This window comes from Pseudochaenichthys georgianus, chromosome 16, assembly GCF_902827115.2.
Source record: "Pseudochaenichthys georgianus chromosome 16, fPseGeo1.2, whole genome shotgun sequence".
In the NCBI taxonomy this organism is placed as follows: Eukaryota; Metazoa; Chordata; class Actinopteri; order Perciformes; family Channichthyidae; genus Pseudochaenichthys; species Pseudochaenichthys georgianus.
The window spans coordinates 40,250,733-40,265,631 of NC_047518.2; the positions used below are offsets into that span (position 1 = coordinate 40,250,733).

Below are 14,899 nucleotides of genomic sequence, written 5' to 3' on the forward strand. Positions count from 1 at the left end.
AATTTCCAGCTTTCAATACTTGTTGCAATTTACACATTCGAGTCAGCGCAGTGAAGGGTCTCGTGCTGGTGATCGACACCTCTCAGAAAGAGTGTTACCGCACAGGCTTTCGGGGGCCACGAGTTCAGGGCTCTAAGTGCTTCCTGTGAGAATGACAACTCCCCGCAGACCCCATGACCGTTTCCCCCCATGTGGTCATCATCTATAGCTGAGTGGGCAGGGAGTATGGCACTCAACACCGCCCGAGTTAAGGGTCAGCTCCAACCACTGCACGCACGGTGAAGCACTTTCAACAGAGATGTTCTCCAAGTGACATTGTTATGTTACAGAGGAACATGTGCAAGTGATTACAACGTATACAGGAGGCAGGAGCACTTCACTTTGAAGGATACCCAGCTTAGGCTTAATGCCGGCAGCTGCTTTTGCAACAACAGGCTTCTCTTAAATGCGAAGTAATAGTATTTTTAGTCGACGGAAATATTGATGTCTGAACGTATATCACACTTACAGAGTGTATGAGAACATGGATTCGTCAATTCTTTATATCATATTCTTTTCTGTTAATAACAAAAGATAGCTTTCATTTGACTCGTTCCATCCCTGAAGAAGGCACAATGTTGTACGAATATTATCCGTTGTAATAAAGCCTGCTTATCATCCATCATGTTTAAGTGCGCCTGCTTCCTTCAGGTGTTGCACTCATGAACTAGTAGACAATAAAATGAAATAATGCTTTTTTAATAATGAATTTTTAATTTCAATCCCTGGTCGTTGGGTAAGGCTGCTGCAAACGCGTTCTGGTCCACTCTGCGAGCAGCCGCTGCGGAGGATTAACCAGCAGAGGCTACTGTGGAAATCCCTGCCTTATTTGAATCAGCCCGATTCTTATTGTCATCCCCGTTTGGAACCCACCGGAAGCCAACCCCTCGTGTGAAGTGTGCAGCGCCGGCAGCATTACTCTTGTAACACTGATTCTTGTCAAGAGAGAAGCCGCTGGGGTACCGACGACTCCACCTGAGCCCTTCCTCTCGAGCCCTTTCTCCAGCTGTCTCGTGCACACGCTCCTCCCGTCGCTTCTAAATCCATTTCCCTGCCATCTCTCCAATTTGCGTTTGCATTTCAGTCACATGTTACCTCCTCCGCTGCGCTTCACTTTCAACAAACGCCTAGGGAAGACATTTTATAATTTAATGTGGGTATGTTTTCCCCTTCCTTCCTTTCAATTTCTCCCACCAGCCCCCCGAGCAAACCACCACACTCCGAACCAGTGCCCCCCCCTGCCCCTGCCCCTTGAGCAGTGCTAAGCATTGCAGTTCACACACACAAGAGTGAGAGCTCGCCCTCAGTGTCCAACAGGAACACAAGAAATGCATTATCACCTCGGGCTCCGTGGAGCTCTGGCACGTGCCACGTAGAAACACTCGAGACTCGGGGCCCGGATGCCGGCGCACATCAATGGGAATAGCAATGAAATGTAAATGCATATTCTGCCTAAATTCCTCTCATCCTATTATTTGTAATGCGTCGCTCATGCCACTTCTCAAGTGTCTCTCTCAAAGTCGACGCTGGCAAATCCTTCCGTGGGTGATAATTCATGTTTTATTCCAACCTTAATCTGGAGACAACACTTAAAGGTCCAAGAGATGGATGGAGAAAGGAGCGACCCCACGCTCCCAGTACAGGCCCACCAGATGCATACAACGCAGCTCCAATGGAATACATTTCAGCGGGTGAGGAGAGGACATCTTATAAAACACATGTTGGACGAGCCAGCCGAAAAGAACTGCAATATGCATGCTGTGTGTACAACAAGGGGAGACAGACAAACAAACAAGCCACACACACACACACACACACACACACACACACACACACACACACACACACACACACACACACACACACACACACACACACACACACACACACACACACACACACCACACACACACACACACACACACACACACACACACACACACACACACACACACACACACACACACACACACACACACACACACACACACACACACACACACACACACACACACACACGAGTGGGCTGACGCTGGGCTACACCTCGAGCATAGCTTATTCGTAATCTCTGTCAGCATGTTAACTTATTGAATGCAGCTATATATGTGTGTGTGTGTGTGTGTGTGTGTGTGTGTGTGTGTGTGTGTGTGTGTGTGTGTGTGTGTGTGTGTGTGTGTGTGTGTGTGTGTGTGTGTGTGTCAGAGTGTGTGCTAATGAGGGATGGGCAGGGGGCCAGTAGCAGGCTGCAGGGAGACTTGGCTCCATCGGACCTGTTCTCTGGATGTGTTCGCATGGCCGGAGAAACCCACTGACAGACACGGACAGATGCAGCCACACAAACCCAGACCCAGTGGATGGAAAACGTCAGAGCCACATGCTGATGAACCGCCTCCTCCGATGTGTCCGATTACCGGAGAGCATGCGCCAAATGAAGAGGACACACTTAGGAGACCCTCAGACGATGTGTTGGGAGGTTTAATTGGGGACATTTTAACTTAATGAGGTTCAGCTGAGCCACCCCGGAGAGGAAGCATGGGAGAGGGGGGGATGTAGGAAATCTAGGTTAGCCACACAAGAACCCCCCAAGAGAGGAGTCTGGGGGAAAAAGGATGGATGGAAGGATGGAGACTACTAAGCTGTGATTAAAGAAGAGCTACTGGTATTTAGGAGTTAAGCTTAAAGAGAGAGGGGGAGATAGCAGGGCACGAGCAGAAGAGAGGGAGAGAGGGAGAGAAAGTGCTGTGGGCAGGAGTCTCTTAACTGAGCCGAGAGCAGCGGCAGCCTAGCGGAGGCTGAAAGATAACCTGAGAGAGATAAGGAGGATGAGGAGGGAGCATATGCTAACTGAGAGGATGAGAGATGCAATGAAAAGAGCAAACCGCAGCGAAAGAGATAGCGAGGGAGAGACACATGGAAAGTGGGTGTGTGTGAGTAAGCAGCGGGATCGAAGATGAGAGGAGGAGAGGCAAGGAGAAGGGAGGACATCCATCCCTCTCTGAGCCTCCGGGAGCACAGGACAGACTGAGGGCAGAGGACACGGGAACACACACACACACACACACACCGTATTATGTGTGTGTGTGTGTGTGTGTGTGTGTCATGCAGCTGTGGGGCAGAGAGGAGAGAGGCACCAGCTATGTAGCAGGTGCTGCCATTTCACGCCTGTCGGCCCCTCTTAGCCCTGTTTGTCTACACGCATTCACATTAGGCTCCACAGGTCTCCCATCTGGACTCATTCCACATCTTTCACCCGCTCCGATCCCACCACCATCCACTCTTACATTTCCCTCGCTCTGATGGAAACTCAATCTCTTTCAGAGCACTTCTCGCCCTCTCCGTGCCTTCCACAAACCCTCCTTCACTCTGCCGAATGCCTCAGTCACCTCTCGACTGCCAGCGAGTTGGAGCTCGCGTTTTATCCTCCTCCTTCGCCGCTGAGTAAGAGAGGAGTGGGACGCAGGGAGGAGGAGATGGAGGAGGGAGATGATAGGACAAGGGAACTGTAGGAACACGAGAAGAGACCAGAGACACCGGAACATGAAGGAGGGGATGAGAGGAAAGAGGGATGAAGAACAGGAGTTGAAACGGAGGATAGGAGGCAGAGGGAGAGGAAGCGAGGAGCTGAAGCAGCAAAGGGTGACTGATGCGCTCTGAGAGGCTTGCAGACGCACGCTCGGCTGAGAGATAGTGGAGGCCAATAGCGGTGCAGATAGGATGCAGTGGCACAAGATGCTCATGGGAGTTTTAAATGGCGTCAGCACGCGCTCTCTCCCTCTCTCCCCCATGCCTCCCTCTCTGAGTGTGGGGATTGCATGCTGGCACCGATTCATCCCGGTGCACGTTCTCGGGCTTCTTAACGTCTAAAAGCGGCAGCCTCCATCTTCCTCCCTCTGCTCCCTGGATCGTTGTATCTTCCCTGCTTGTGGCTTGTAATACACGGCAGGAGATGGCGACATGCTTTGTGCAACAGAAGCCGGTTACGGTACAGCAGGGCCCCAGAGGAACGAGCGGTGACGCACGCTGAGGCGCCGTGACGAGCCAAGGGACTTGACGTAAGATGGGGTGAGAGATACAATACGGAGAGACTGAGCAAGAGGACAGGGGAAACACGGGGATAAAACGAGGGCATTTCCCCCGTTATAGGCAAGGTTTACCCCCAAGGTTTACCCCCATGGTTTACCCCCATGGTTTACCCCCATGTCAGCAGAACATAACTTCCGGCTAAGTGGGATGTATTTTGCATGAGGGGAAAGTCGGGAGTGAGCTCTGTTGAGGGGTGCTGCTAAAACGATGAGGAACAGAAGGGGCCGCAGGAATCGACTGTTTTCCATCATGACTGGCCCCGCTATGGACACACACACACACACACACACACCAAAGTCAACAGTGTCACATTGAGTTATATCCATCGCTTTCACTAATTGCAGCCTTTTCTTCAAGTCTCTGGATCTGAGCGGACGCTGCTCATTTGCTTTCGTCAGCGATGGCCAAGAGTACCGCTGAGAAGCCACTCTGTTGCCTTTGTGATCGTGACTTTAGAGTCATTTTTAGATAACGAGAATAAAAAGTGAAAATGCCGTCTCTTCCGTGTGAACTACGGCTAAACACCTCGTGGAAAAAGCGGCTCAGTAAATGCCATCTGATGTACAAAGCGGCTCGGCCGACCTTGGGTAGCGCCGAGGCAGAAACTTTGATAATGCCGTGTTATCGAGTGCGTGCAAAGAGATGTAGAAAAGTGACACGCATTCTTAATAGGGAGCAGAGATAAAGAGAGAGGGAGAACCCAAAAGCACGAAAAGGCATGCCCCACACACACACACACACACACACACACACACACACACACACACACACACACACACACACACACACACACACACACACACACACACACACACACACACACACACACACACACACACACACACACACAAACACACACCACACACACACACACACACACACACACACACACACACACACACACACACACACACACACACACACACACACACACACACACACACACACACACACACACACACACACACACACACACAGCAGCTGGACCCTCTAGCCCTACACTACACACCCCAGACTCAGCGTGTGTGTTCATGTGAGGCAGAACAAGGTGTGTGTCCTTGGGGAAAACACGAGAGCACAGCACACCAGCAGACGTGTGTGTGTGATGAAAGTGAGCTCGGTTCTCGTTCGTCAGTTCAGATGATAGGAATGTTTCTATATACAAGCCGGGGGAAGCGTTGGATGATGAGCGAGGCCCAGGTGAGCCACACATGTGCTTTTCATTTCATTCACTGCTTTGCTGACGGGTTTATTGAGTCCAATTCATCTGTGTGTTGGGACATTAATGCAACGTGTGCGGAATACACGTTGTCTCCGCCTTAACCTACTTCGGAGCAGCAAATGGGCGGATGCGTGATGACAGGAGGCTAATGCAAATCCATAAAAGAGAAGTGCACACAAGGAACACTGCCACTACGTGTTTCTGGTGTTCCAGTTTGTTCCCCAAGCAGGTTGAAGTGTTGAATGAGGACTGTGTGTACATGTGTCCTTGAACTCACCTCTGACCATGACGGCGACCTGATCCCTGCCCAGCCCGATGCGGTTCTTGACCTGGCAGACAAAAGTGGTGTTGACGGCGTCGTCCACCTTGAGCACCTTCAGCACGTTTTCCGTGATCTGCACCGTGTCGGGCATCTCTCCCGTCATCCTGCGGGGGCACGACAATAGAATTGAATATATCTTTATTGTCATCATACAAGGTACAACGACATTTCTTTGGCAACTCTCACTGCGGTAAAAAATAGACACACATAAATAAATAAGAGTGATGAAAGTAGAGGTAGTAGCGATGACAGCAACGAGATACAATTAAATGTCAATGTGCATATTTACACAGTCTAAATGTACAACACTGTATACATGTAGTGTATTTCTACAAAGGTAAAATAGCCAAATCGGCATGAGGATTGAAAAGAGGGAAAAGGCCAACGCGAGGATGAAGCTTGAGAAAAGGAGTTGTGGTTTGTTTGACTTTATATAAGCATTGGGAGCGATGTACATTTACAGAAATGTGTTGTATTGTGCACCGTCATCACATTCGGGTAATCTTGATCAGCTGTTCAAAACCAATCCGTTCCCCCCTTCCTCAAAAGGCAATCTATTATCACACAGCGGAGGAAAATACGATGGGGACATGAGGAAAATCAAAACTGCTGGACCCCAGCCGGAAATCTCATCCGTCCTATTTTTCAGCACCCGACTTTCCAGGTCTTCAAATGTTGTCTCCGTTATGTCGATGGCTGATACTACGGACATAAGGGAGAGACGTAGCCCTCATTATGCGAGGGGTACATCGAGTCCATTATGAGAAATTATACGACTATCTCCATAATCAGAGCAAAAGGCGGCGATAATAAAAAGAGCTGATTACGGCTGTGTGGACCTGACAGCGGAGGGCGAGGAAGGGAACACGAGGGGAACCAAAAACGCAAGACAGACAAGAAAACGTAAATGGCGATTGTGTGGATACTCACGTCTTCCACTGGGCGGTCAGCGGAGTGGGGTTTCCCGTGGCCTGGCAGGTGAGCGCCACATTTGTACGACCCATGTACCAATTATTGTCGTAACCTACTATTGTCACCTGGGGGGCGTCTGGGGGAACGACAGGTGAATGGCAGGGGGGGGGAGAGAAGAAAAAAATGCGCTCAATTAATCACTCCATGGTTTCATGCGGCAAAGGAATCCAGGAAGTGTGTGGTTACAGATTCAGGGGATTATAATCATACAACGGCTTAAAAATACTCTTTGATTCAACAAGTCTCTGAAGTTATACGAGAGGCAGAACCATGAAACACAAAACAGGGATTTTGACGAGGACTGTTTTTTTGTTTTTGATAAATGTAGTAAGAGGGTAAGCAATTAGCAAAGGTCTTGTTATTATTTCTCTGACTAATGAATCCAGTCGTGGTATACAAGTCCGGGGGAAAACTCTTTGGCAAGCGATAAATCAGAACAGTTGGTCAAGGTCATGCAAGATCCCTTTGTACAAAACTAAATTACGCTAATGTAATCAAATGGAAATTACACAAGGAACATGCTGGACTGCAAAGGAATTCATGGAACAACAAGAGTGTGTGTGCGTGTGTGTGTGTGTGTGTGTGTGTGTGGAAGGATTCAAGGCTTTTATTGTCATGTGTGCATAGCTAGAGTGTAGTTATGACAATGGAAATCTTAGGTCACAGACTCCTCCAAAAGTGCAACACAATACAACTCTGTGTGTGTGTGTGTGTGTGTGTGTGTGTGTCTTACATTCCACAGCCAGCTTCAGGGGGAAGCTCTCTGGTTTGACCTGCGTCCTGTGAGCCACCACGCAGCTCAGGTCCTTCCCGTTGTCTTTGGGGGAGGGGACCATGCGGTACTCGCTGATCACCGTCACCGTGTTGTCGGCGCCCGGTTTGGTAACCGCCGTGCCGTTGCCATTGACTGCGGTCACCCAGGAGATCTTGGCAGGGGGGCGGCCGTCCGCGGACTCGCAGCGCGCCACAACGACCGACTTACTGCCCGCCACCACGGTCACGACGGAGGCCGAGTTCTGAGGCTTAGCTGATGGATGGAGGGAGGGAGGGAGAGAGGGACGCAGAGCGGCAGAGAGAAGATTAAAGGATGTAGAAATGGATCAAATGGAAATAAGACAGCTGAGGGGAAAGATAATGTGCACCATTATCGATAAACAAGTTGAGTCACCAGCCTGGCAAAAGCAGATCCAAAACCTCAATCTCCAAACATCCTCCACTCACCCACTCTCCCACTCTCCCTCTCACCCTCTCTCCCTCTCTGAGGCTACATTGATAAACACTTGGAAGCAGCAGCATTCCCTCTCCATCCCCATCACCCGCCATTGATAAACTATTTCTCTGACAGGTCCGGCACATTTCCATACACAAATTCTAAATCACTACATGATCTCGGTTATCCCCTCAACCCCCCTCTACTCTACCTCCCTGCTCATCCTTCCTCACTTCCCCTCCGTGATAGGAGTGAGGGATCAGAGGAGAGAGCAGGACAGGAGCCGGCATGACAAGCAGCCAGATCAATAAGGAGCCTCGGGGGAGGCAGGGAGTCATGATGCCTGCAGAGAGAGCGGAGGCACTGGTGCCGGGCCGAGGTTAGACCAATGGTGCCATTGCATTAACAAGAACACAATTGATCTGACAATACCACTTATAATAGCAATCAAGCCTAGCTGGACATGCTTTTAACCGGCATGCTACCTTTGGAGAGGGCGAGAGTTAGAGACGCTGGCAGAGAGTACTTTGCATGTTAACCTTGCTTATTACTACATTATATAAATGCAAACAGCTGGTACATACAGATTGGAAACAGCTTCAAGGAGAAATCAATGCATTAAGATTCAACAAGTCTCTAAAACTCCACTTAAGAACAAAAATAAATAATATGCGTGTATGTCAGCCTGTGGAGTGAGACTATGGACCGTGTGAATGTGGAGCGAAAGCCACGTCCAGGCATTAACCAGGTCAAGAGGAGAAATTATTTTCTCGAGGTACAGGGATGGGGAACTATGTGTATGTGTGCGAGTATGTATGTGTGTGAGTATGTAGGTGTGTATATGTATATCAGTGTATGTATATGTGTATATGTCAATCAACAGGTAAAGCAGATTAATAATAATAACAATAATAATGCATACAAATGATAATTATTGCAGATTATAAATAAATCATTTAGGGACAAGGGGGTGAGATTAAATAAATTATACTTCTTCTCGCTCCTTTTCGAGCACTAGATGTGGCACTGTTTATGTTGCTAATGCTTTTGTTGTAAATGTCTTTTTTTTTTTTCTTACAAGATGCACTGCAACATTTTTTTTGTAATTTTTTATTTTACTTGTTCGAAAATAAAATGTATCAATCAATTAATAACCATGAAACACAGAACTAGGATTTTGACCCGAAGACACTTTTGTAGTCGATATAAATGTAGTAAGAGGGTTGAGAGATCGTCCTGTTAACAATTGCTTCGACTAATAAATCAAGTTCGTGGTAAAGAACCTTTTTGGCAGACTACAAATCAGAGCAGTTCGTTAAGGTCATGTGTGTTTACCCTAAAAAAACAATTTAGGCTTAATGTAATAAAACAGAAATGTTAAAAAACAATATATTTCTATCCATCTATATGTTGTATTTCTGTTGTATAATTTGAAGACTATTCAAAAAGTTGAAAGGTGCTAGCCTTGAAAGACAGTACAATGATGAGCCACTGTGGTGCTAAATATTAGAAAGAGCCGCTTTGTAGGGATCAGGGACGATCTGTCCATTCAAATAAGTTCGACCAGAACATTTATGAAAAGTTCCCACAACTTTCAAAATCATTATAGGAATTATTTGTAATTGTCATGCAATATTTGATGATCTTTGCTACATCAAGGATAGAGATACAGTAGACCCTGGACTTTAATATCTCTGATGTGCAATAACAGCTCAGCGCAATATAAAGTCTCAAGCAATGTACGCTTTATTGTTATTTACAATATGTAAACATACTTCAATATTTTTTCATGGGCAGTTTTTTGTAAGAAATACAGCTACTTATATTTTAATTATGTTTACCCTGCTTTTATTTGATTTGATATACTTTATTAATCCCCGTGGGGAAATTGTTTCTCTGCATTTGACCCATCCTAGTGTTAGGAGCAGTGGGCTGCTATTTTGAACGGCGCCCGGGGAGCAGTGTGGGGAACGGTGCCTTGCTCAGGGACACCTCGGTAGCACTTGGTCTTGCCGGGACTTGAACTGGTGACCTTCCAGTTGCCAAGTCCCTATCGACTTCGCCACCACCGCCCCTTTACCTATTGTGTGCCATATAATAACCAATCAATCTACCCTTTGTCTACACCAGGGGTGTCAAACTCAAATTCATCACGGGCCACATTAGCATTATGGTTGCACTCAAAGGGCCGGTTGTAACTATATAAATATACATATATATAATTATACAAAATAATATATTATATTACATTATTGCCTCTGAATTGGATTATTATCGGATAGGGTAATAACTTAGTAATTAACTACGTCTGAAAGCAGAAGTCCAGGGCAAATAATTCTCTCTTCAGTGCGCATGTCACAGTGCGCGATGCATTGTGGGACATGTCGTCTGTAAAGTGGCATGTAACCGTATAATAACGTATTATATTCTTTGGAAGCTCTTGCGGGCCACATCAAATGAAGTCGCGGGCCGGATTTGGCCCCCGGGCCTTGAGTTTGACTCCCCTGTCTACACTGCAATGTGCTGTTGTAATGCCATAAATGTCCCGGTTGCGGGACATTTATGACCTATTCTTTTTATATACACATTATGTAGATCATGGCTCACCCAGCATGACGAGGTGCGTGATGCCTTGCTCGTTGCCGCTGGGGTAGGTGGCGTACTCGCAGATGTACTTCCCCTCATCGGTCATCCCCACGTTGCTGATCTCGATGGAGGGGCTGACCACGTTGGGGGGGCTGGGCGCGAAGCTGACTCTGCCCTTCACCGGTGAGTCGGGGTAGTTGGGATCGTAGTTGGGTAGAAACACGGCGATGTTGATCCTCTCTCCATCCTTCGGCTCGTAGATCCAGGTGACCTGCGTGAAAAACATCAGGCCTCACTCAACACGCCATTGATAACACACTGGAGCATTTTAAGACACTTCTCTGTGAACTCCACAGGGCAGCGCTCGCAGCATCCCAATCAAACAAGTGGAGCAGGTATGAATATGGATGCGACTTTCAGGAGCCGCACTCTCTCCGAGCCACTCTTAGCGGAGCCAAACACAGTTGTGTACTTCCCACTTCATTGAGATGCAACTAAGAAGTGTTTCATTAGCATATTCAATCCCCTAAAGCTAAATTAAGCTTAGTATTGTTTGTACGGCATAATAAAGTATCAAGCCTAAATGGGATAAAAACATATTACTAGCCTTGGGATGAATTCTGTGGGCTTTGATTTGCTAGATTACGGGATGATGGGATAGGTAAACAATAAACAAGGACCTGTATTATGGTTTAATGTTTATTCTCATTGTAATGAATTGATGTTTTCCATCTGTGCGACTTCGATTCCCACACCTGCAGGATGAGGTTGATACACACACATACTTTATTTTCCAAATACCACATTGTGTATTTGCTTAATGGCCGCCGTGTAAACTGAAATTGTAGTCCCAAGCTATTTCATCACATTGTACCGAGTCAAGTCAGCACATTGAGCTGCAATTTGGAGATGAATCAGACATTTTATTTAATTCGACACCGCAAACCCATTTTAGAGCTTATTTGCGTGCCGTTGTAAAAAGAAGAAATCAAATCCCAGCTGTAAGAGAAAGATAAATTGCATCGTGACAGTTTCTATTTTACCATTGTGAGCTGAATCCCAGTGGCATCGGTGAAGGCACAGCGCAGGTTGACCGTCTGGCCGGGGTAAGACAACACCTCGGGCTCCACCTTCACCCGCTGACCCGACACGCCTAGGAGAGGAAGAGAGAGAAACATTAATATCCGTCCTTAACTAGGATAGGAGGCGAGGAAAGGGAGCAGAGGAATGGTGTTGGAACAAAGCCAGCTGATGATAAATGAGGACAGTGTGGAAGTGTCTGCGACAACAGAGGACAGCTTTAGTGAACATAAGTAGGCCAAGAGTCTGATGTCTCTCCATGACTTTTCATGTGAAAGGAGTAAGCAAAAACAAAAACTAAGTAGATGTGTGCTGGAATAAAAGAGAGAAGAAAAGCCACTTCTCTTTTGCACATAGGTCATAAATCACGGGGACGGTTCATGCTGTTCTCTAGCCTGCCATTTGCTGTGCCGACACATTCCTGTGTTACAGCAAAGAGTGAAAATAAAGATGCTTTTCTTAGTGCTTTGTGAGAAACTAAAGCGCCACGCGTGTGTGCATATATGTGTGTAATCCACGTCCCTGTGAAAATGTAATTACGTGTATGAGTAAGCGCGCATTAGTGTATGTGAGATGGCACCTGTTTTAAGTAACAGTGGATTACCTGCTGATACACACCTTCAAATGTCTGCAGCCAGGGCTCCGTGTGCTCACAATGTGTTCCCCAGCAGGGGACACACACACAACAGCACCAGAGAAACACAATTTACCCTCAAGACAAACAATTACTCGCCGAACTGGTTCCACCCGTTTGTGCCGAGCCAAAGCTGTTGTGTTGAAAGTAATATGATCTGCAGGGCTGATACAAAACACCCACACGCATGAAACCCATGGGCTAGGAGATAAGAGGGAAAGGCCAGTGCTGTCTTTCTCTTTTGACGAGCAATAAACACCTCAGCTTCTCTACTCAAGGGAGATCTGAGATATCAATACGGAGGAAGAGAAGGGAGAGGAAGGAGAAGAAAGACTTGAGCGGGAAAGTGGAGGAAAACAAGCCTAGAATTACACCAGCTCTCACAGGACCAGCCCAATTTACAACCACGAAACAACCCCCTCGCAGCCACAGAGGAACCTCTGGACAACCACTAAGCGGCCTGTGGGAGCCAGAGAGCCTCGTCGGGCTGGAGAGAGGAACAAATTGCTTTTTTGTTTTCTATTTCTCACATATCTGTGCAAGAGCACACATAAAAGCTCATAACAGCTTTATTACCGATGTATTGACCTGTGGTCTCTCCAACGCCTGGAGTGTTCAGTAAAGACGGAGCAACACGCCTCTGTCAATCCATCTTAACTATTCAAACAGATTAGCTTGGGGAACGGGAGCAAAATGAAGGGTTATTGAAACCCTTGACTACTAATCTTGTTTAGAGTATGGTCTAATGTCAAAGTGCATTACACAATGTGCTACTGAAGATAAGTTGCCCCGCCTCAGGTTCTCCTTGTGAGCACAGCTTGTGATGCGGGGGCAGAGCGTGTTGTCTGTGATGCTGAAGCAATAAGAGGAGAGGCAACCCGGGTCAGATCCTGCAGAGCTCAGATGAGAGACAGGCTGGCCTTATGAGACTTCAGACTGCCCCGCTGGGGAAATGAATATTACACACAAGCACGTCTTCACACACGTCTTCGTCCTCCACGATGGTCCCTAAATCCCAGCCCTGAAGTCTCAGAGAATCCGTGTCATTAGAAGAGCAGACACGGAAAGGGAAAGTCGGCGTGTGCGTGCGCGTGCTTGAACACGACAGCCTCTCCTAAATGCTGAGGCAAGGCGGCATTTCAAATAGTAATTGTCAGTATAAATATTGAGAGAGCATCGGTCGTATTAAAACAGAAGAGAGAAAGAGAGACAGGAGGTGGAGGGAGACAGGAACTAAGGGAGTGAGAGAATAAAAGACGGTTCAAGGGTAAGACTGAGGCGGGGAGGAGCGACGGGGGAGAGAAAGTGGGGAGGAGAGGGAGAACAGAAGCCTTGTGTCACCGCTGCTCTACTTTACGGTAGCAGCGCTGCCTGCAGGTGCCATTGGAATAACGCTACCAAACAAGCGCAGGCCCACGCAAACTGTCCTCTTCAGCGTCCTCGAGGAGTCAGATGCCACCGTCCCGAGTACTGTCACCTATCATTATGTCTTTAACACCCACATGATGTGCACACACACGGCTGATGGCATATTACCGCCGTCGTCTCTGATCCCCCTCCCGGTCACGGTGACATTTCCATATTTCCCACCCTTCGTCTGTGGAGCGGGAAATGAGTCAGGAAGGAAGGAGGAGAGAGGAAGTGTGCGCGAAGGACGGAAGAGCAGAGACAGTCTGGGAATGCCAAAGTGATGCAGGATGAGAAGAGTGGGGGGTGGGGGGGGCTGGGAAAGTGGGGATGAAAGTGGGAGAAGAGAGTGCGGTGCCAGGAATAGAGAATGAAAGGGGGAGTGCAAAGACAGAGTGGTGAGAGAAGAGGAGAGAGGAGGATCTCGATGGGGAGACGGTGTGAGCGATAAACAAGGCTAATAGGAGACAGCTGAGGGACAAAAGAGAGACATTCGGAAGAGAGAGAAACAAGAGAAGTGAGAGAGGAAGTAGGTGAAACAGAGAACCTAAAAATGGAGACGACGGGGTGGGTGGAGGGGGGGGTTGGTACAGGTGGAGAGAAACAGAGCGAGGAGAGGGGAGAACAGACGGGAGGTGTGAGGCAGGAGAGACTCCACACCTGACCTTGTGTGAAACAGTGGCCGTGAGGAAGAGAATGTGAGTGAAGGAGGAGAAGCAGAAAAACAGACTGAATGAGCCGGAGGAAGCCGGAGAGAGTAAAGAAAGAAAAGACGGATACAAACTCAAAATCCTAATTTCCTCTGCAGCCCAATGGAGCTTAAAAAGCGAGCAGACGCTTATGTGTCCGCCTGCCTGGCTAACTCTGACGCCTAATGGCATTCATGTCCTCCGCCTGAGCCTCGCTACAGTGGAGGAAAGCACAACGTCAGGGGGACCGGGAGAGCAGGCCATCACCTAAAACATCTAATGGCCTTCAGAGCCCACCGACTCTCTGCCATCTCATCAGGCTAGTGGCTGTGCGCTGTCAGGAGGGCCAGGATGAAGCTCTGCTGTTCTCCGTGTCCCTGAAGATTGCTTCCCTGTGTGTGAGAGTACAAAGGAGTGTGCTTTCTTTGGCCTTTCTAGTGCATTGCTGTCTTAATAAGTGTTCTTGGCTTTCATTATTCTTCCAGCTTTGGAAGAATTGCTCAATTTCTTTTCTTTATGTTATTGTTCTGCCCACCCTATTTCCTCGTGGGGAATAATAGCTTTGATACAGGCCGTATGGACCCTTCTCTCACAGGAGAACCAGAATAGATCCCATCCCACCTCCTAATGTGATGACTTGACAAGTGTTGGATTT

The 14,899-nt window shown here is 47.8% G+C and overlaps 1 protein-coding gene across 2 annotated transcripts in view; it reads right to left on the minus strand.

Moving 5' to 3' along the window:
* Positions 1-14,899, minus strand: part of LOC117461567 (nectin-2-like) — an 88,149-nt gene that overhangs the window by 43,249 nt on the left and 30,001 nt on the right. For both annotated transcript variants that reach the window (XM_034103496.2, XM_034103495.2), the window contains exons 2-6: positions 11,478-11,587; positions 10,456-10,705; positions 7,372-7,665; positions 6,597-6,714; positions 5,622-5,770 (exon numbers count right to left, since the gene is read on the minus strand). In XM_034103496.2, the coding sequence (XP_033959387.1) occupies positions 5,622-5,770; positions 6,597-6,714; positions 7,372-7,665; positions 10,456-10,705; positions 11,478-11,587 (921 nt within the window). The remainder of the gene's footprint in view (positions 1-5,621; positions 5,771-6,596; positions 6,715-7,371; positions 7,666-10,455; positions 10,706-11,477; positions 11,588-14,899) is intronic.